Genomic DNA, 19,582 nt, shown 5'->3' on the forward strand with positions numbered 1-19,582 from the left:
TAAAAAAAAAAAAAAAAAAAGAAAAAGAAAAAAGAAAAAAAGAGTTTGCAAACCACTGAAATTTTGGGTGTTCTTAGAGTGGGGTACATGAACCCCTTTGTGGGGAACAATTTTAGGCAAAAGTATGCACATGGGTACATTTCCGTGGGAAGAGGTCCATAATTTTCTTTTTTTCTTTTCTTTTTTTGAGACAGAGTTTCACTCTTATTGCCCAGGATGGAGTTCAATGGCACGGTCTCGGCTACTGCAACTTCCTCATCCTGGGTTCAAGTGATTCTTCTGCTTCAGCCACCTGAATAACTGGGATTATAGGCATGTGCCACCATGATCAGCTAATTTTGCATTTTTAGTAGAGATAGGATTTCTCCATGTTGGTCAGGCTGGTCTTGAACTCCCGACCTCAGGTGATCTGCCTGCCTCGGCCTCCCAAAGTGTTGGGATTACAGGTGTGAGACACTGCCCGGCAAAGGTCCATAATTTTCATTGTATATTCAAAGGGATCTGTGACCTATAAAAGTAAAGAGCTGCTGATGTAGTTCATGCCCCTGCTGTCCTGCCTGCCCATTTTATAGAAGTTCAGAAAGGGGAAGGGGCTTGCTAGAGGTGGTGCAGGTGAGCAGAAGAACCGGGGCAAAATCTGGGCTCTAGGCTCTCGGTCAGCCATGCGGAGCTCCCCTCCGGCTCCCTGTCTTTCTTGTGAACCCAATGCTGTGTAGAGCCTGGGGTGGGGGCCATAGAAGGAGACAGTCCCATCTCTGGGGTGGCTGGGAGCAGCAGTCATTTCTGAGTTTACTACAGCCTCATCAATACTGGTGGTGGGAAGAGGATTTCTAGCTTCTAGGAACACAACACAAACCCCATAGGCAATCTCTTCCGGGTATTGGAGTTTGGTCTCAACTGCTCACCTGAGTTCCCACTTACTGACACATGCCATGTGCCAGGCACTTGGGGCAGGAATTTACAAACAGCAACTTTGGGAGGTAGGTAATGTCCTACTGCCATCTGAGGCAGCTGAGGCTCAGAGAGACCAGGGCACTGGATCAGGAAACAGCCATGTTGCATTCAAACCTAGGTTTGTCTGACTCCAAGGACAGGGTGGTCTTTGGCTTTGGCTGCATAGCCCCAGGCCAAGAACTACCTCGGGAAATACAATTAGTTCTCTGGGGCAAATTCCCACCAGGCTGCCACCTGCTCTGCTTTCCTAGAGAAGAAAATATCCCAGGGACACTTCAAACAGCAAACAGGGACACCCCGATGACCGAGAAGACAACTCACAGTACAGGTGGATGGCCACTCCCAGGGACACCAGCAGAACCAGGACGCCAGCCACCAGCAGGCTGAGGGTGATGGGGCTACAAAGTGGGCCTGGAAAAAAACATGTGACATGTGTTCAATACTGAACATTTTTTTGCATGAGACACGTAGAAAAATACAAGGAGGGAAAAATCAACTGGAAGCCCCACCTCCCAGAGAATACCACCATTTGCATTTTGATGTAATGTATTTTTCCTCAAGTCTTTTTTTTTTTCTTTTTTTGAGACAGAGTCTCGCTCTGTCACCCAGGCTGGAGTGCAGTGGCGTGTTCTCGGCTCGCTGCAACCTCTGTCTCCCGGCCTCAAGCAATTCTCTTCCTTGGCCTCCCGGGTAGCTGGGATACAGGTGTGTGCCACTGTGCCCGGATAATTTTTGTATTTTTAGTAGAGACAGGGGTTTTACCATGTTGGCCAGGCTGGTCTCAAACTCCCGGCCTCAAGTGATCCACCCGCCTCAGCCTCACAAAGTGCTGGGATTACAGGCATGCGCCACTGTGCACGGGTCTAGTCTTTGTATGCACTTTAAATATCTTTGAGATTTTTTTTTTTTTTTTTTAAATAAGACAGGGTTTCACCGTGTTGGTCAGGCTGGTCTTGAACTCCCGACCTCAGGTGATCTGCCCACCTTGGCCTCCAAAGTGCTTGGATTACAGGCTTGAGCCACCACGCCTGACCAAGATCATTTTATATATAAAATGTCATGTCCTACATCCATATTTTTAAGAAGTAGACAATTTTCATGCCTGGTAATGAGACTTTTACTATTTATTTTAAGAACTTTTAATTTCACAAGAAATAGCTGAATATATTTTCATTCTAAGAGATTTAAATATAGGATTAGAGTGCTCGTTGACATCTTTGCTCCTTCACAGAATTAATCACCATTGATAATTTAGTAACTTTCTCTTTGCATGCCTATGTAATTTTTATAGATTATATTATACTTTTTGTTTGTTTGTTTTGTTTTTCAGATAGAGCCTCACTCTGTCACCCAGACTGGAATGCAGATCTTGGCTCACTGCAACCTCTACCTCCTGGGTTCAAGCAATTCTCCTGCCTCAGCCTCCTGAGTATCTAGGATTACAGGCACCCACCATCATGCCCGGTTAATTTTTGTATTTTTAGTAGAGACAGGGTTTCACCACGTCGGCCAGGCTGGCCTTGATCTCCTGACCTCATGATCAGCTTGCCTCGGCCTCCCAAAGTGTTGGGATTATAGGCGTGAGCCACTACACCTGGCCTTAGATACGTATAGTTTTAAAAAACATATACAGCGGGTTATACTGAACAAATTGTTCTTTCGTACCTTCACTTTTTCAACGTGCCTTTATTCCTTCACTTAACCAATATGTTCTTTTTTGCAGCAGAGTAACATCTGACAGTATGAATGTGCCGTGAGTTACAGTCATCAATGGGCATTTTGATTGTTTCCTGTGTTTTACTTTTACAAATAACTCTGCAGAAAACATTCTGTATATTTCCTTACAAAGGTGAATTCCTGAGGCAAATACTGAGAACAGGAACTACTAAAACCATAGACTTTGTCCACTTTAAGTTGTGACAAATTCTGGCAAATGCCTTCCGAAAAGGTGGCACTGATTTCCGTCCCCACCCACCAATAGTGCACCCTGCTGACACTTGATACCATGAAAGTGTTTTAGTGTTTGCCAGTCAATCGGGGGAAAATGCTATTTCACTTAAATTCCCTAATTACTTATGAGCTTTGGCCTATTTTTATATATTGGCCACTTGTATGATTTTTCTTCTACGAGTTGACTATCTGTTCCTTTGTCCAGTTAGTGTGCTATTTAAACAGCTGACTTTACACTATCAATGCCCCAAATTATTCTCTGACACACTTCAGGCCCCTGTGACTGGTCCCTTGAGTAGCTGAGGGGCAGAGCCAGAGTCCACGGGTGAAAGGGCAAGGCTGCAAATTTGGGCTTGAGGTTCAGAAAATCGAATGGATGTCAAGGAATGGAGAGAATTTTTACTGAATACATATGTGCTAAGTACATACTAAATGCGAACTTCCATCTTGTGAGGAAGAAAGATATTGCCATTTTATTTATTTATTTATTTATTTGAGATGGAGTTTTGCTCTTGTTACCCAGGCTGGAGTGCAATGGTGAGATCTGGGCTCACTGCAACCTCCACCTCCTGGGTTCAAGTGATTCTCCTGCCTCAGCCTCCCTAGTAGCTAGGATTACAGGCGCCTGCCACCACGCCCAGCTAATTTTTGTATTTTTAGTAGAGACAGGGTTTCCCAATGTTGGCCAGGCTGGTCTCGAACTCCTGATCTTACATAATCTGCCTGCTTTGGCCTCCCAAAGTGCTGGGATTACAAGCATGAGCCACCATGCCCGGCTTGCCATTATTTTTCTCTCATTTCATAGTTCAAAAAAAAAAACACACGTAAGATTCAAAGAGATTAAATTATATGCCCAAGGTCACCCAGCTACTAAAAGGCAGGACCAGGGTGTGGACACAGATCCTCTGAGTTCCAAGCCCCTGCAGGTCCCACCTCAGCTGCATGAAGGCATGAGCGGTATAAGGGAAGGGAGCAGGCTACGTGGGAGGGAGCTCACTGTCACTGGAGGGGAACAAGCCAAGACTGGATGGCTGGGGTGTGGAGAAGATTCACATACTGGGTGGGAGGCTGGATGAGCGGCCCTTCTGAGATGCTGAGGGCATCTGTTGGGCTCAGTCTCACCTCCTATTTGTTCTCCCAACCTGAATGAACCTCAAAACATGGTGCTAAGTGAAAGAAGCCAAGCCTAAAAGACCCCATGGTGTACGATTCCACTTCTGTGAAATGTCCCAGAGAGGCCAATCTACAGAGGCAGAAGATAGATTAGTGGCTGCACAGGGAATCTTACTGGGGTGATGGAAACCTTCTAAAACTAGATTACGGTATTGATTGCACAACTCAGTAAATTTACCCAAAATCATTAAGTTTGTATGCTTAAAATGGGTGAACTTTGTGGCATGCAAATTATATCTCAACTAAATTTTTAAAAACTGTAATGGAGGTGGGTGCAGGTTGCAGGGACGTACAGAGCAGCAGGGCTCCCTCCTGAGGAGAGGTCATGGTTAAGAACACTGTGGAGGCCAGGTGCGGTGGCTCACGCCTGTAATCCCAGCACTTTGGGAGGCCGAGGCGGGTGGACCACGAGGTCAAGAGATCGAGACCATCCTGGTCAACAAGGTGAAACCCCGTCTCTACTAAAAATACAAAAATTAGCTGGGCGTGGTGGTGCGTGCCTGTAGTCCCAGCTACTCGGGAGGCTGAGGCAGGAGAATTGCCTGAACCCAGGAGGCAGAGGTTGCAGTGAACCGAGATCGTGCCATTGCACTCTAGCTACAGGTCTCCTCTGAAGCACTGTCTCCCATCCAAAATGTGGCTCTCCAGGAAAAGCTGCTGCCACAAATAACGTGCTTGGGTAAGGGACCATTGGCCAGAGGCACACCAGCGACACCCCCAGCCCAGCCTTCCTTATCGTGCTATCTCCTGAGCTCTGGATTGCAGCAACCTGCTCCCGAGTCAGTGGTTTAGAAATTGTCCCCCAGCACTTAAGGGTGTTGTGTCAGGAACAGCCCTAAGCCCCAGGGGCAGCCCCTTCTCAGTGGCCCCATCATTCATGATAACAGGCTCTGAGGTCTGTGTGGATGCCCCATAAACTCTGAGTGCCTGCTGTATGATTGCATCTCATTTAATCCTGTGTCCCCTTTAGTTGGGTAAGCATCATCATTTTACAGATGAGGAAACTGAGTTTAGAGAGGCTGAATCACCTATTCAATGTCTCATGGTACAGGCAGTGGTAGACAGAGATTCAGACCTAGGCCTGACTGACTTGCCACTAGACTACACTGACCCAGGGCTGGTCTCCTCAGAACAACCTCCACCCACTTTCCTCACACCCATTCCCAGCCCCATGCCACTTGCCCACCTTCACACACATCCGGGTTATTCTTAATAACCTGTTAATGTTTGGTTTGCATTTTGCCTTGGGATTTTACTGAGAGTTGGTATAAGAAATGATGCAAGAGGTGGGGTACCGTGGCTCATATCTGTAATCCTAGCACTTTGGGAGGCTGAGGTGGGTGGATCACCTGAGGTCAGGAATTCAAGACCAGCCTGGCTAACGTGGTGAAACCCCATTTCCACTAAAAATACAAAAATTAGCTGGGCATGATGGCGGGTGCCTGTAATCCCAGCTACTCGGGAGGCTGAGGCAGGAAAATCACTTGAACCCAGGAGGTAGAGGCTGCAGTGAGCCAAGATCATGCCACTGTACTCCAGCCTGGGCAACAGAGAGAGACTCTGTCTCAAAAAAAAAAAAAAAAAAAAAAAGAAAGAAAGAAAGAAAGAAATGATTCAAGAAATCTGAAGACCTTTGTTTTCCTCATGAGTTATAAAAGTACAACTGAGTTTGCCGTCAGTCAGCGGTCCTTACATGAAGATGAACAGAGCGGATTGCGCCTAGAGTTTAGCACTAGGATGAAGGTTTCTTCGTGTGGTGCCAGGTTGTTTCTTTCTATCAGCAGGGCTGGGGTGCCATACAACTTGGGGTCTTCCCTTTGTTTAAACTGATGTTGCTGGGTTCTCCAGAGCTGCAGCACACAGCCAGTGTTTGCACCCTCATCTCATTGGCCCTATTGTATTTGCACTTTATATCCTTTTCATTGTAGCCTGCCTGATATCCTTTAGGTGAAGGGGTTAGGGCATGGGACTTTGTAAAACAAGGTCACTCTTAAACTTTGTAAGACTTTACCCTTCTGTGCGCTGGTTCCGATTTTCCTTTACTGTGACCTCATGTGGCAGCAGCTTCCCACCCAGGTCTCCAGATCCTATTTGGTACCCTCCTCGATGCTTTCTGGTAGTTAAAATATTTAACACAAAGCAAACCGAGCACACGAGGCAGCGCTCGTGGAACTGCTTGTGGTTTGTTCTCTGGGTAGCAGCAGATGGTACTTTCTGTTTGTCACCAGTGACTTTTGCTGTGCTGAGAGCAGTATTTTTCCAGAAACACATTTGGACTGATGGGTTTAAGGAAAGAAAGTGTGTGTGCTGGGAGGGGTCGGGGGGCATGTGTCTCTGTGTGTGTGTGTGTGTGTGTGTGTGTGTGTGTGTGTACATTCCAGCCGAGGTGTCTGGCATAGGATAGAGAAGCAAAAGCGTAACCCCTCACTGCTAAATTTGACAGACTTAAAAAATTAATTAATTAATTAATTTTAAAAAAAGAGAAGCAAATGCGTTCATTTGCAAACAAACATGCACTCATTAACAAGCACATACTGTGTACCAGGTCCTCTGTTAGGTAGTAAAACTGGTAGCTTTTTTTTTTTGAGACAGGGTCTGGCTCTGTCACCCAGGCTGGAGTGCAGTGGCAGGATCTCGGCTCACTTCAATCTCCATCTCCCAGGCTCAAGGCATCTGCCTCAGCCTCCTGAGTAGCTGGGACTGCAGGCTTGTGCCACCACGCCCAGCTAATTTTTTTATATCTTCATAGAGACAGAGTTTCACCATGTTGCACAGGCTGGTCTCTAACTCCTGTCTTCATGGCAATCCACCTGTCTTGGCCTCCCAAAATGCAGGGATTACAAGTGTGAGCCACCACGTCTGGCCAAAACCGGAAACATTTAAAGTGCTCGTCCTTTGAGTGGATTTTTTGTTTGTTAATAGCTTTATTGAGTTATAATTTACATATAATGTCCCCCTGTTTAAAGTGTACAATGTCATGATTTTTAGTGCATTCATGAAGTTGTGCAACCATTACCATAATGTAATTTTATTTTTATTTTTTATTTTTTTGAGAAGGGGTTTCACCATGTTGGTCAGACTGGCCTTAAACTCCTGACCTCAGGTAATCCACCCGCCTTGGCCTCCCAAAGTGCTGGGATTATAGGCGTGAGCTACTGCGCCCAGCCACCATAATGTAATTTTAAACGTTTGAATTCCCTTAAAAAGAAACCATATACCCATTAGGAATCACTCCCCATTTATTTCCCAAGCCCCTAGCCTTAGGCAGCCACCAATCTACTTTCTGTCTCTACAGAGGGTCATATGCTGGACATTCTGTCAACATGGAATCATATAATATACAGGTTTTTGTGACTGGCTTCTTTTACTTTACTCTTTAATATGGCCAAATAATATTCCATGATAATAAATATACCACACTTTGTTAATCTACTCATTATCTGGTGGATGTTTGGGTAGTTTCCACTTTGAGCTACTATGAATAATGAAGCTGTGGACATTTGTGTGCAGGTGTGTGGGTGGACATCTCCACCATTAAGCTTTGTCTAGTGACACGTTACAAGTCTGTCTCCCATGAGACTGTGAACTGCTGTCACACTCAGTATCCTTTCTGACCCTAGCTCGGGCCGGGGAGATAGGCCCTAGTGTCCACATTTGGCAAGTACCTGGGGAAGGAAGGAGGGGAGGGAGGGAAGGCAGGAGGATGTCTGCCTTGCTTCTGAGGGTGCGGAGGGTTAGGGAACTCACCCTTCCGGATCGCTGGACTGGGTAATCGGCACACTGTCTTCTTGGGGGTGGACTTCTTGGTGGGCTGGGCAGTGGTAGGAAGTATATCAACTACAGAAAGAAAGCAAGACACACATCTTAGCCAGGCCAACACCAATTGGATTCAGAGACAAAACTCTGTCTTATGGCTGGGAGCGGTGGCTCATGCCTGGATTTCCAACACTTCCAGAGGCCAAGGCAGGAGATCACTTGAGCCTAGGAGGTTAAGACCAGCCTGGGCAACCTGGTGAAACTGCCTCTCTACAAAAAATAAAAACGTTCAGCCAGGCGTGGTGGCATATGCCTGCAGTCCCAGCTACCCAGGAGGCTGAGGCGGGAGGATTACCTGAGCGCAGGAGGTCAAGGCTGAAGTGAGCTGTGATCGTGCAACTGCACTCCAGCCTGGGCAACAGAGCAAGACCCTGTCTCAAGGACAAATGAGAGAACAAACAAACAAAATTTGTCTTACATCCAAGTACTGAAGTCCTTATGACTGTTCCCCAGGCTGCCACAGGGCTTCAAGGTCACAGAGCAATAGCATGTTTGATTTGCTTTCTCAATTCTCAGATGTTGAGAAATGGGTGGGGGCCTGGGGATGAGGTTCAGCTTGGTGTCCTGGAGAGAGGAAGGCTCTGGGGCCACACAGACCTGAGCAGAGCCTACACCCCTGATTTTCTTTTCTTTTTTCTTTGAGACAGTGTCTCGTTCTGTAGCCAAGGCTGGAGTACACTGGCATGATCTTGGCTCACTGCAGCCTCCGCCTCCTGGGTTCAAGCAATTCTCCTGCCTCAGCCTCCAAAGTAGCTGGGATTACAGGTGTGTGCCACCTCACCTGGCGAATTTTTTGTATTTTTAGTAGAGACAGGGTTTCACCGTGTTGGCCAGGCTGGTCTTGAACTCCTGACCACAGTTAATCCACCTACCTCAGCCTCCCAAAGTGCTAGGATTACAGACGTAAGCCACCGTGCCTGGCCAACTTACACCCCTGCTTAACCACTATGTGACTTGGGACAAGTCATAGCACTTTTCTCTGCCTCAATTTTCCCATCTGCTGAAATAAAGATAACTGCCACCTCCTTCTTGGGATTATCATGAGAATTAAAGGGACAGTGTGTCCAAAAAATGGTTCAGTAGACGTGGCTCCACCTGGATGAAGACCTTGAGCCCCAGGGCTAGATCGTCCAGCCCTTGGCACAACCAGCCCCTCCACCCAACTTGGCAATCCCTAAGTACATGGAGGAAGCTCATGGAAGGGAGGGGTGCCGTTTTCTGCATGTATAGTACCACGCAGGTGTCATATTTGGGGGTTTGTTTTCCTTCTCAGGTGGCCCAAAAATATATATATAATATCAGAGCTACGGGAACCTCAGTCTCAAACTTTAATTTCAAAGTTGAATGCCAGAGTTGAAATTTCAAAGGTGAATGCCGGAGAAGAGCTGTCCCTGCTGCCCCAAGTAGTGAGGGACCCCACACCCCCGTCCTGACCCGTGGGTGGGTCACTCCTCGCCTTCATTCTAACCCAGTGAACCCTGCTGAAGTGTTGGGAGGGGGCCAGCACCCAGAGCAAAGGAAGACACCTGTGGCTTTGACGTCTGCTGGTGATGAGGGGGCACTGCCAGCCACAGAGTCCAACCCTTGCCTTTGTGGATTGAGGAAAAAGATCTCCCTGCACTGATTTTCTGCTAAATGGTAAGAGATGGACTAAGGGGACACCATCAACTTAAGTTCTAGAGTCAGGGGAACAGGAAAAAAAAGAAATAAAAGAAATTCTAAGGCCGGTGCAGTGGCTTACGCCTGTAATATCAGCACTTTGGGAGGCCGAGGCAGGCGAATCACCTGAAGTCAAGAGTCTAAGACCAGCCTGGCCAATATGGCGAAACCCTGTCACTACTAAAAACACAAAAATTAGCTGGGCATGGTGGTGTGTCCCTGTAATCCCAGCTACTTGGGAGGCTGAGGCAGGAGAGTTGCTTGAACCCGGGAGGCGGAGGTTGCAGTGAGCTGAGATGGCGCCACTGTACTCCAGCCAGGGCAACAGAGTGACTCTGCCTGAGAAAAAAGAGGGGGTGGAGACAGGCAGGGGCAGCCCGCAGATCAGTCATTTTTGGGCTGGCATCTTCTGTGTAAAAGTAGACATTTTAGTCCCTCACCTCTCTGAGCGTCACCTCTCTGGAAAGCAGAGAGAACACGATCTGTGTGTCTGCTTCAAGACGCTAATGGGAAGGAGCAACCAGAATGAACATGCACGAAGCTCCAGCCATGTGCGGGGAGCAGTGCTGAGCCCTTCAGCATAAGTTTACTGAACACAACAACTTTTGGGGCAGGTACTGTTGTCCCCATTTTATCCAGGAGGAAGCCTAGGCTCAGAGAGCTGAAATCATGTGCCCAAACTTAGCCACTGGCTGCAGAGCCAGGATCTGCACCAAAAGGCCTTGATTCTAGGACCCGTGCTTCTCGTTCTGCCATACTACCTCATGTGCAAAGGTTTTCCAACAAAAAGTTGAATACTTTAAGTCCATCCAAGGCCCTCAGTCATCAGAGTGCCGAGGCCAACTATTGTAAGAGGAAAACTGTCATCAGTAGGGTCCTGGAGAGCATGCAGGGAGCCTGGCCCTCTGCTGGGTGTGTTACCTCCTTCAATCCTCATGGCCCTAGAAGTAGTTCTGTTTGACTTATTTTCTACTCCAGGAAGCGGGGACGCTCTACTCTCTCAGCTGGTCTGTGGTCAGCCTAGAGGGAAGCCAGCTCTTTGGGCCCTCAGTACCTTGGCTGGACACCACAGCCTGGGTCTGGTGGGGGACTCAGGTGGGAGACTGTTCTGTTTTAATTTCTTCTTGCCTAGAGCCAGGTCCCCTGGATTCCTCTTGAACCCCCAGTTTAATCTCTCCCTGTCTGTACTTAAATGGAACAAAACTAGGCTGGGCGCAATGGCTCACGCCTGTAATCCTAGCACTTTGGGAGGCAAAGGCAGGCGTATCACAAGGTCAGGAGATTGAGACCATCCTGGCTAATACAGTGAAACCCTGTCTCTACTAAAACTACAAAAAATTAGCCGGGCATGGTGGCACATGCCTGTAGTCCCAGCTACTCGGGAGGCTGAGGCAGGAGAATCACTTGAACCTGGGAGGTGGAGATTGCAGTGAGCCAAAATTGCGCCACTGCACTCCAGCCTGGGCAACAGAGCGACACTCCATGTCAAAAAAAAAAAAAAAAAAAAAAAAAAAAAAGGCTGGGCGTGGTGGCTCAGGCCTGTAATGCCAGCACTTTGTGATCAGCACTCCTGATCACAAGGTCAGGAGTTCAAAATCAGCCTGGCCAAAATGGTGAAACCCGTCTCTACTAAAAAAAAATACAAAAAATTTAGCCAGATGTGGTGGCAGGTGCCTGTAATCCCAGCTACTCAGGAGGCTGATGCAGAGAATTGCTTGAACCTGGGAGGCGGAGATTGCAGTGAGCCAAGATTGTGCCCTTGTACTCCAACCTGGGCACAGAGTGAGACTCTGTCTCAAACAAACAAACAAAAAAAAGATTAACTGGGCACGGTGGCTCACGCCTGTAATCCTAGCCCTTTGGGAGGCTGAAGTGGGTGGATCACTTGAGGTCAGAGTTCAAGACCAGCCTGGGCAACACATTGAAACCCCATCTCTACTAAAATACAAAAAATTAGCCTGGTGTGATGGTGTGTGCCTGTAATCTCAGCTACTCGGGAGGCTGAGTCAGGAGAATTGCTAGAATCTGAGAGGCGGAGGTTGCAGTGAGCCAAGATTGTGCCATTGCACTCCAGCCTGGGCGACAGAGCAAGACTCCATCTAAATAAATAAATGTAACAAAACTTTGAGGCCGTGATATACTTAAGGGCCTGAAAAAGGCCCTGTCATCGGCCGGGCGCTGTGGCTCACGCCTGTAATCCCAGCACTTTGGGAGGCCTAGGCGGGTGGATCACGAGGTCAAGAGATCGAGACCATCCTGGTCAACATGGTGAAACCCCGTCTCTACTAAAAATACAAAAAATTAGCTGGGCATGGTGGCGCGTGCCTGTAATCCCAGCTACTCAGGAGGCTGAGGCAGGAGAATTGCCTGAACCCAGGAGGCGGAGGTTGCGGTGAGCCGAGATCGCGCCATTGCACTCCAGCCTGGGTAACAAGAGCGAAACTCCGTCTCAAAAAAAAAAAAAAAAAAAAAAAAAAAGAAAAAGGCCCTGTCTTTCTCAAAAGACTTTCTCAACCATCCCAGCTTCCTCCTCTAAAAGGCCTTTCTTGGATGAGAAGGTGGGTTCTGGCTCTGAAGCAGGTTTGGTTACAAGCCCTGAGGAGACGCAGGTCTGGTCGCAAGCCCTGGGGAGAAGCAGGTCTGCTTGCAAGCCCGCGCTGTAGGGAGGCATTGCTATTCCTGCGGTGCTGGGAGGGGTCTGGGGTTTGGAAACACAGAAGCCAGAAGTGAGTGGAATTGGGTGGAGGTGGTGGACAGCTCTAGAAACGAGCTGTGCTTATTCCACCCTCCACCTTCTCAGACGCTGAAATCTCATGAGTAGAAAGGTGTGGGGCTTACAGAGACAAAAACAGTCAGCCAAACCCAAACCCCAAACCCCAAATTCCTGAAGCCCATTTTTCAATACAAAAATCAGTGGACCTGCCACGAGAAGGGATGCTTCGGCTTCTTGCCTGCAATACTCCCTCCCAGGTTGGCAAGAGGTGGTGGGGCATTGCTTTGGTTTGTGTCTTCCTAATCATGCCACTGTCCCCTGCTGCCTCTGCACTTCCTCACGCTGAGTGGTCTAATTTCTGGGTCTAATTCCTCGTGGCTTTTAGTGCCTTCAGGTGAGCAGGAAGCAGGGCAGTGGGAGCCCAGCAAGGGGTTGCACCCACCCCCGTGGGGCTAAAGCCAAAGCCAGGCTATGAGGGTTACTGCCACAATCCCTCCCCACCCATAGCTAAATGCCTTCTGTCCAATACCGTGGCTACTTGCCACAGGTGCTGCTGAGCACGTGAAATGTGGCCAGTCTCATTCGACATGGGCCGTATGTTTTATATAAAATGCTCATCGAACACTTGGTATGAAAAATGAATGTAAAATATTTCAGCAATAATTATATTGGTTACATGTTGAAGTGAAAATATAGTTAATAAGTTAAATAAAATATATTATTTAAATTAATTTTACTTGCTTCTTTTTGTTTTTTTAAACATGACTTAAAAATTTTAGAATTTTATCTTGGCTGGAAATATGTGTCTGCTGGACTTGCTGATTTAAGTTACGGGTCTTCAGCTTCTCTGGGATTAAGTGGGTCATGGGGGCCATCAGCAGCCCCATGACACAGAAGAGAACATGAGGTCACCTGTCCCTCCACTGCCCCTAGAAATGCTCTCACTGGGTATGTCAGGGCAGTGAGGGCCTCCTTTCCCTGTGTGCACACTCTGTGGGGATTTCTAACACCAAAGGCCAGGGGACTCAGCCCAATCCAGCTGTAGCTACAGATGTCCCTGATGTGGCCTGAAGGGCAGCACTGCCCTGTCCCCATAAGAAGCATGATGCCTGCCCTGGCACGGTGGCTCACACCTGTAATCCCAGCACTTTGGGAGGCTAAGGCGGGTGGATCATTTGAGGTCAGGAGTTGGAGACCAGCCTGGCCAACATGGTGTAATCTCTTCCCCACTAAAAAACTGAAAAACTGGCTGGGCGCGGTGGCTCACGCTTGTAATCCCAGCACTCTGGGAGGCTGAGGCAGGCAGATCACGAGGTCAGAAGTTTGAGACCAGCCTGGCCAACACAGTGAAACCCCATCTGTACTAAAAATACGAAAATTAGCAGGGCCTGCTGGTGGGCACCTGTAATCCCAGCTACTTGGGAGACTGAGGCAGGAAAATCACTTGAACCCAGGAGGCAGAGGTGACAGTGAGCGGAGATCGTACCACTGCATTCCAGCCTGAGCGACAGAGCTAGACTCTGTCTCAAAAATAATAATTATTATTATCTGGGTGTTGTGGTGCAGGCCTGTAATCCTAGCTACTCAGGAAGCTGAGGCAGGAGAATCACTTGAACCTGGGAGGTGGAGGCTGCAGTGAGCCAAGATCGCATCACTGCACTCCAGCCTGGGGAACAGAGCAAAGCTCTGTCTCAAAAACAAACAAACAAACAAAAAAAGCATAATGCCTATCTCCACCTCTGACCTCTCTCTTCCATTTTCACCTCATTCCCATCTGAAGTGGTTAGGTAACAGACTGTCTTCCAGGGTGGATGGCAGCATTAAGCAAGCTAACTACATAAACACTTGGAGGTGCTTGGCTTGGGTAAGTCTCCATATGCACTTTCTGTTACTTTAGCAGCAGTGCTGTTAGTCACAGCTGCAGAGTGGGGCGCACTGAAGCATGGTGGTCCCAGTGCCTGGCACACAATCAGTGCTTAGTCCTCATTAATAACATTGAGCCTGCTTCTTACCCACACTCAGCTGAGTTCCCGTCCCGAAGGTCAGACTGGGGCTCCCGATGACCATGCAGAAGTAGACGCCACTGTCCTCCAGCGTCACTCTTGTGAGATTGAGATAGAACAAGCTTCCATCCCGAAACACAACTATCTTCTCCTGTTCCACCCCTTCACTGTGCATAGTCCCTTTTGAGGAATCCCAGAAGGCCAGGAACTCATGATGATTGTTACTGCTTGGGGGCTTGCGCTGTCTCAGCCAGTAGATGCGTGTGGTACTGGAGGAGATGACCCTGCAGGACAGTATCACCATTTGGTTGGTTTGCACCATTATGTATGCAGGGGTCTGCTGGAGGACTGAGCTGCCATGGAGAGCTAGGAGAAACCAAGAACAGAGACATCGTATATTTTCCCAGCCACACTGCGGGGCCTCACAGTCACACTGAGTCAAGTGTCAAAGGAAAAGCCTGGAAAACCTGCCCAGTTACTGGGTTCAGGGGCTGTGTTGAGCACAGCTGGTGGCTCCTAGGCTCAGGGTTCACATATCCCACCTCCCAGGAGATCATCTGGAAGGCAGGTGTTTGCTAAGTTCAGCTTTACAAAGGCACAAAGGAGAGAGCTGCCATTTGCTTATTGTGTATTTATATGTCTGGGCCTTGCATAAATAATCTCAATCTAGCCTCAAACCAACTTAGGAATTTTTTTTAAAGACACCGGTTCTTAAGGCCGGGCGCGGTGGCTCAAGCCTGTAATCCCAGCACTTTGGGAGGCCGAGACGGGTGGATCACGAGGTCAAGAGATCGAGACCATCCTGGTCAACACGGTGAAACCCCGTCTCTACTAAAAATACAAAAAACATTAGCTGGGCACGGTGGCGCATGCCTGTAATCCCAGCTACTCAGGAAGCTGAGGCAGGAGAATTGCCTGAACCCAGGAGGCGGAGGTTGCGGTGAGCCGAGATCGTGCCATTGCACTCCAGCCTCGGTAGCAAGAGTGAAACTCCGTCTCAAAAAAAAAAAGACACCGGTTCTTGTTACGTTGCCCAGGTTGGAGTGGAGTGGCTATTCACAGGCACTGTCGTAGTACACTGCAGCCTTGACCTCCTGGGCTCAATCTATCCTCCCACCTCAGCCTCCCAAGTAGCTGGGACTATAGGCATGCACCACCACACAAGGCTGGCTTCAGGACTATTAATCTTCATTACACAGATGAGGAAACTGAGGCATAAAGTTACTCGTTCAAAGTCCCACTTACAGTAAGTAAGTGGCCTAGGATTCAAACTCAAGGATTCAAAGTCTGAAGCCAAAGCTGGTTGCCTTTGACTTCCTCTGGCTGCCACTGGGGGTTTAACCCTTCAGTAGGCTACTAACTGCTGAAGGAGACCCAGGACAGGCTGGGAGAGGAACCCAGAATCACAGCAGAGCTCATGGCTGGTCTGTCCGTTGCTGGACAGTGAGGACAGACAGCAAAAAAGAGTTTACTATCCCATGGTAGGTACAATTACAGCCCATGACCCCTCAGCCCAGCAATTGATGGGTCACTGGATCCCCATTCCCCAGTGGAAGGACAGATACCCCAGAAGCAGGGCTGAGAGCTCATCTTAGACTCCAACGAGAAGCACCTTGCAAGCAGGGGCTTGTTCATGAGGAGCCAGAGCGGGACTCACAGACCTGGCCCTGAACCCACCCTCTGCCCATGCCTGCTATGAGACCTCAGGCCGGTCACTGAGCCTCTGTCTTCTTATGAAAGGAAGGCGACTTGGTGCTCTTGTCCTGACTGCCTCTGAGGGTTGGAAAGAAATGAAATGCTGTCCAAAAACGCACACTGCGAACTGTATGGCCACGTACACAGGTAAATACTGTCTGCGTGTCTCATACCACAGGGTTGTTACTGGAAGTAAATTAAATCTCAAGGAGAAGGATCAGAATGGGTTCCATTCACACCAAGGCTGCACAGCTTCCAACAAACACAATCTGACCTGGTGAGCTTTCATTTTGGCTGTGGAGGGGAGGGAGACATTGCAGGTCAGGGCAGAGACGCAGGAGTGGGGAGGCACAGAGAGGACCCAGACCTGGGCCGGCAGAGGAGGCCAGAGGGAGTGTTTGTGTGGCCGAGAGGAGCTGGCTTACTGAGCAGCTCATGTTTAAAATCCTGCCTGCACTTGTGGCTTAGACTCCGTGGCCCCATAATGGCTTTCTCCAACACTGATGAAATGAACTTCTACTTTTTAACTTGGCTCCTGGACCACTCCGAGCTTTCGCTTGCATCAAGAATGAAATGATGGGGATGGGTGTGGTGGCTCACGTTTGTAATCCTAGCACTTTGGGGGACTGAGGCAGGAGCATCACTTGGGCCCAGGATTTTGAGACCAGCCTGAGCAACATAGCGAGATCCTGTCACTTAAAAAAAATTATTAAAAAATAAACATATAAACAAGAAGGAAGTGATGCCTGAGCACAAGTGGCTGCTGGGCTTCCTCTTTTCTCCCCAAACACCACACTGCCTTTTCAGCAGAGCAGGGGTTTTTCCTTGTTTCTGGTCACTGACTTCTTGGGGGAGTCAATACGAATCAATAATGCCAGTTTATTGAACTGTGCATGGCATGGTGCTTACATTGTCTCATTTGATCCTCAGCAAATCCTGTGGGGGAGATACTGTTTTACACCCATTTTACCCATGAGAAAAGAGAGGCTCAGGGACCGGGCGCAGTGGCTCATGCCTGTAATTCCAGCACTTTGGGAGGCTGAGGCAGGTGGACCACAAGGTCAGGAGTTTGAGGTCAGCCTGGCCAATATGGTGAAACCCTGTCTCTACTAAAAATACAAAAAAAAATTAGCTGGCTGTGGTGGTGCATGCCTGTAACTCCAGCTACTCAGGAGGCTGAGGGAGAGTTGCTTGAACCTGGGAGGTGGAGGTTGCAGTGAGCCGAGATCGCACCATTGCACTCTAGCCTGAGTGACAGACTGACACTCTGTCTTGAAAGAAAGAAATAAAGAGAGAGAGAGAGAGAGAGAGAAAGAAAGAAAGAGAAAGAAAGAAGAAAAGAGAGGCTCAGAAAGGTTAAAGACCTGCTCAAGGTCACACAGCTGGTATGTGGTAGATTCAGATTCAAACCTAGCTCGTGGGACCCCAGAATCTGACTTTGAACCACTGAATTGAGGAAACCTGCAATCCTCTCCCAGATGGTGGTTATGTGCTTATGAGCACACAGTGGGGCTGCAAGTAAACAGATGCCTTAAGACCTTCCAAGAAAACCCAGAAGTGACTCCTCTAAGAGCAAGGCCTGGGCTGTGAGTGTGCATTTCCTGTCCTGGCTGAGGCACATCGGCTCTTCCCGGGGCCCACTTGCTTTTTGTCCTTTAGGGACTGAATACTCAGGGCCATGGCCAAGTCCCTGCTGTGCACTGGACAGGGAGACAGGCCTCACTGCATGTTGCCCTCTGTAACTCAGGGATTTCATTCTCAGAGGGACCTGTTTCTAGATCCACCGGTGGTGACTTTAGTGCTCTGGACTGCCTGGGCTCTTTCTACTTATGTGTGACATTGCACTCACTGGGACAGAGCCCCGGGCTGGCAGGCCTTGTCACCCCCTGGCAGGATGACCAGCTTTGGGCTTTTTGGGCACGAGAGCAAATCGACCAGTTTGGGCAGTTTTCCGGGTGTGTGGAGGCTTCTTCCAGAAGGCAGTCTGACTAGGCTTACTCAGAAGGACATTCTAGATGCTCCATTTCAACTCCAACAACCCAACCTCCAGGCTGCTTCCCAGAGAGCCACACTACCCATGACAGCCAACACCGGGAACATCAGGGAGAAGGGAGCCAGAGGGATCACCCTACCGAAGCCCTCCGAGAACTGGGAGGGCCCGATGCTTGTCAGATTGTACTACAAACACTTCCCCGGAAGTAATAAAAGGTGTCCCCAGGACCCTCGGCGTGCGCCAAAGGTGGGCTCCAAGACCAGAACTGAGCCCTGCACCTTCATGGGAACACATCCTGCGGGGACCCTAGGCAGGGACCTGTTTCCTTCCCCTCGGTACCTCTGGCGCCCCTCTCTTTCCTTCCCTCTCTCACTGCCTCCCCTTGTCCTGGGTCCAGGCTTTTGTGGGGAGGTGGCCTAAGCCTAAGTCCAGGGGCTCTCCGGTCCCCTGGATAATGCAATCGGGGGCATTTTATTTCCACCCTTACGGACGGTGCCTGCCAAGCCGCCTCCCTGGCGCCCCGCAGCCGCGCGTTCGGCGCTGCACCCTGCCAGGACCGTGGCCAGGACAGCCACTTCTCACCTCCCCGCTCAGGCCCCGGGAGCGCAGACCCTCGGTCAACCCGCGCGCCTCCCGCCTTACCTGCCAGCTGCGCTGCCAGGAGGAGCCACATCCGCGGCCGCATCGTGGCGCGCCCGGAACACCTGGCCCTGAGGGCTCGGCGGAGAGAGTCGCGGCTGGGGTGGGTGAGGAGCCCGGCCGGGTGGGGCGCCCCGGGTCGGGGAGCTTGTGGGGCAGTGGGGAGGGCGGGACCGGGCGCGGTGGGGGCGGGAGTCTGGTGTTAGGGACCGCGAGGTCTCCGCCCTCACCCTCCTCGCCTTGCAAAGGTCTTGGCTGCTTTTCCAGGGCCCACCAGGACCCTCCGCTTTCCTGAAAGGAGGTGACACAGCCGGCTTGCCCCAGGCAGCTCCATGTGTTCGATGGCCTCCTGCCCCGGGAGGTGCTCTGGAACGGGTTGTGACCCCGAGTGACAGTCGAGGCTCAGAGACGTCAGGATGCGGAGTGCATGGTGGAGCTGGCCCCTAACTTGTCTGTTTGAGTAGCTATTGAGGAACTCCTGGGTGCACTGGGCTGCGCTGGGCCTGAGTCATGAAGCTCCAAGCCTTGCCCCCCTTCGCCAGGGAGAAAGGAAAGGTAACCGGCTGTGACACTGAGGGAGGTGAGCTGGGAGCCTGGAGGTGCAGGAGGGGCCTGACCCTAGTTGTAGAGTGTGGGAGTGCAGCAAGACCTAGATCTTCAGAATTTAGAAGGACTGTGACGATCACCAGCTGCGCCCTGCCCGAGAGTGCCCGGGACCCGCTCTATCTGTGGTGTGATCCAGTCCTGGTGGGGGAGACTTGTGAGGGGAGACCTGGCTTGGTCTGTGTCTTCCTGTTTAAAGGGGGTTAGCAGAGAGGGGGTTGGGGAGGTCCAGGGAGAACTGGGTATGCGGCCTGCCGGGGAGATGGAGCCCATGGAGGGTGTGGGAGAGGCTCCTTGTAAATGTCAACGAAGACCCAGCCAGGCAAGCCCATGGTACCCTAAGAGCTTAGAGTTTATCGGAGAGGAAATGGCGTGTCCCCTGAG

The 19,582-nt window shown here is 49.8% G+C and overlaps 1 protein-coding gene across 1 annotated transcript in view; it reads right to left on the reverse strand.

Moving 5' to 3' along the window:
• Nucleotides 1-18,764, reverse strand: part of CD8B (CD8b molecule) — a 22,502-nt gene extending 3,738 nt beyond the window's left edge. The window contains exons 1-4 of the mRNA XM_032243618.1: nucleotides 18,599-18,764; nucleotides 14,278-14,634; nucleotides 7,825-7,914; nucleotides 1,276-1,365 (exon numbers count right to left, since the gene is read on the reverse strand). Coding sequence (XP_032099509.1) covers nucleotides 1,276-1,365; nucleotides 7,825-7,914; nucleotides 14,278-14,634; nucleotides 18,599-18,641 — 580 coding nt within the window. The 5' untranslated portion in view covers nucleotides 18,642-18,764. The remainder of the gene's footprint in view (nucleotides 1-1,275; nucleotides 1,366-7,824; nucleotides 7,915-14,277; nucleotides 14,635-18,598) is intronic.
• Nucleotides 18,765-19,582: the final 818 nt, after the last annotated feature.

This window comes from Sapajus apella, unplaced genomic scaffold (assembly GCF_009761245.1).
Source record: "Sapajus apella isolate SASKATOON/1434 unplaced genomic scaffold, GSC_monkey_1.0 scaffold52, whole genome shotgun sequence".
Lineage (NCBI taxonomy): Eukaryota > Metazoa > Chordata > Mammalia > Primates > Cebidae > Sapajus > Sapajus apella.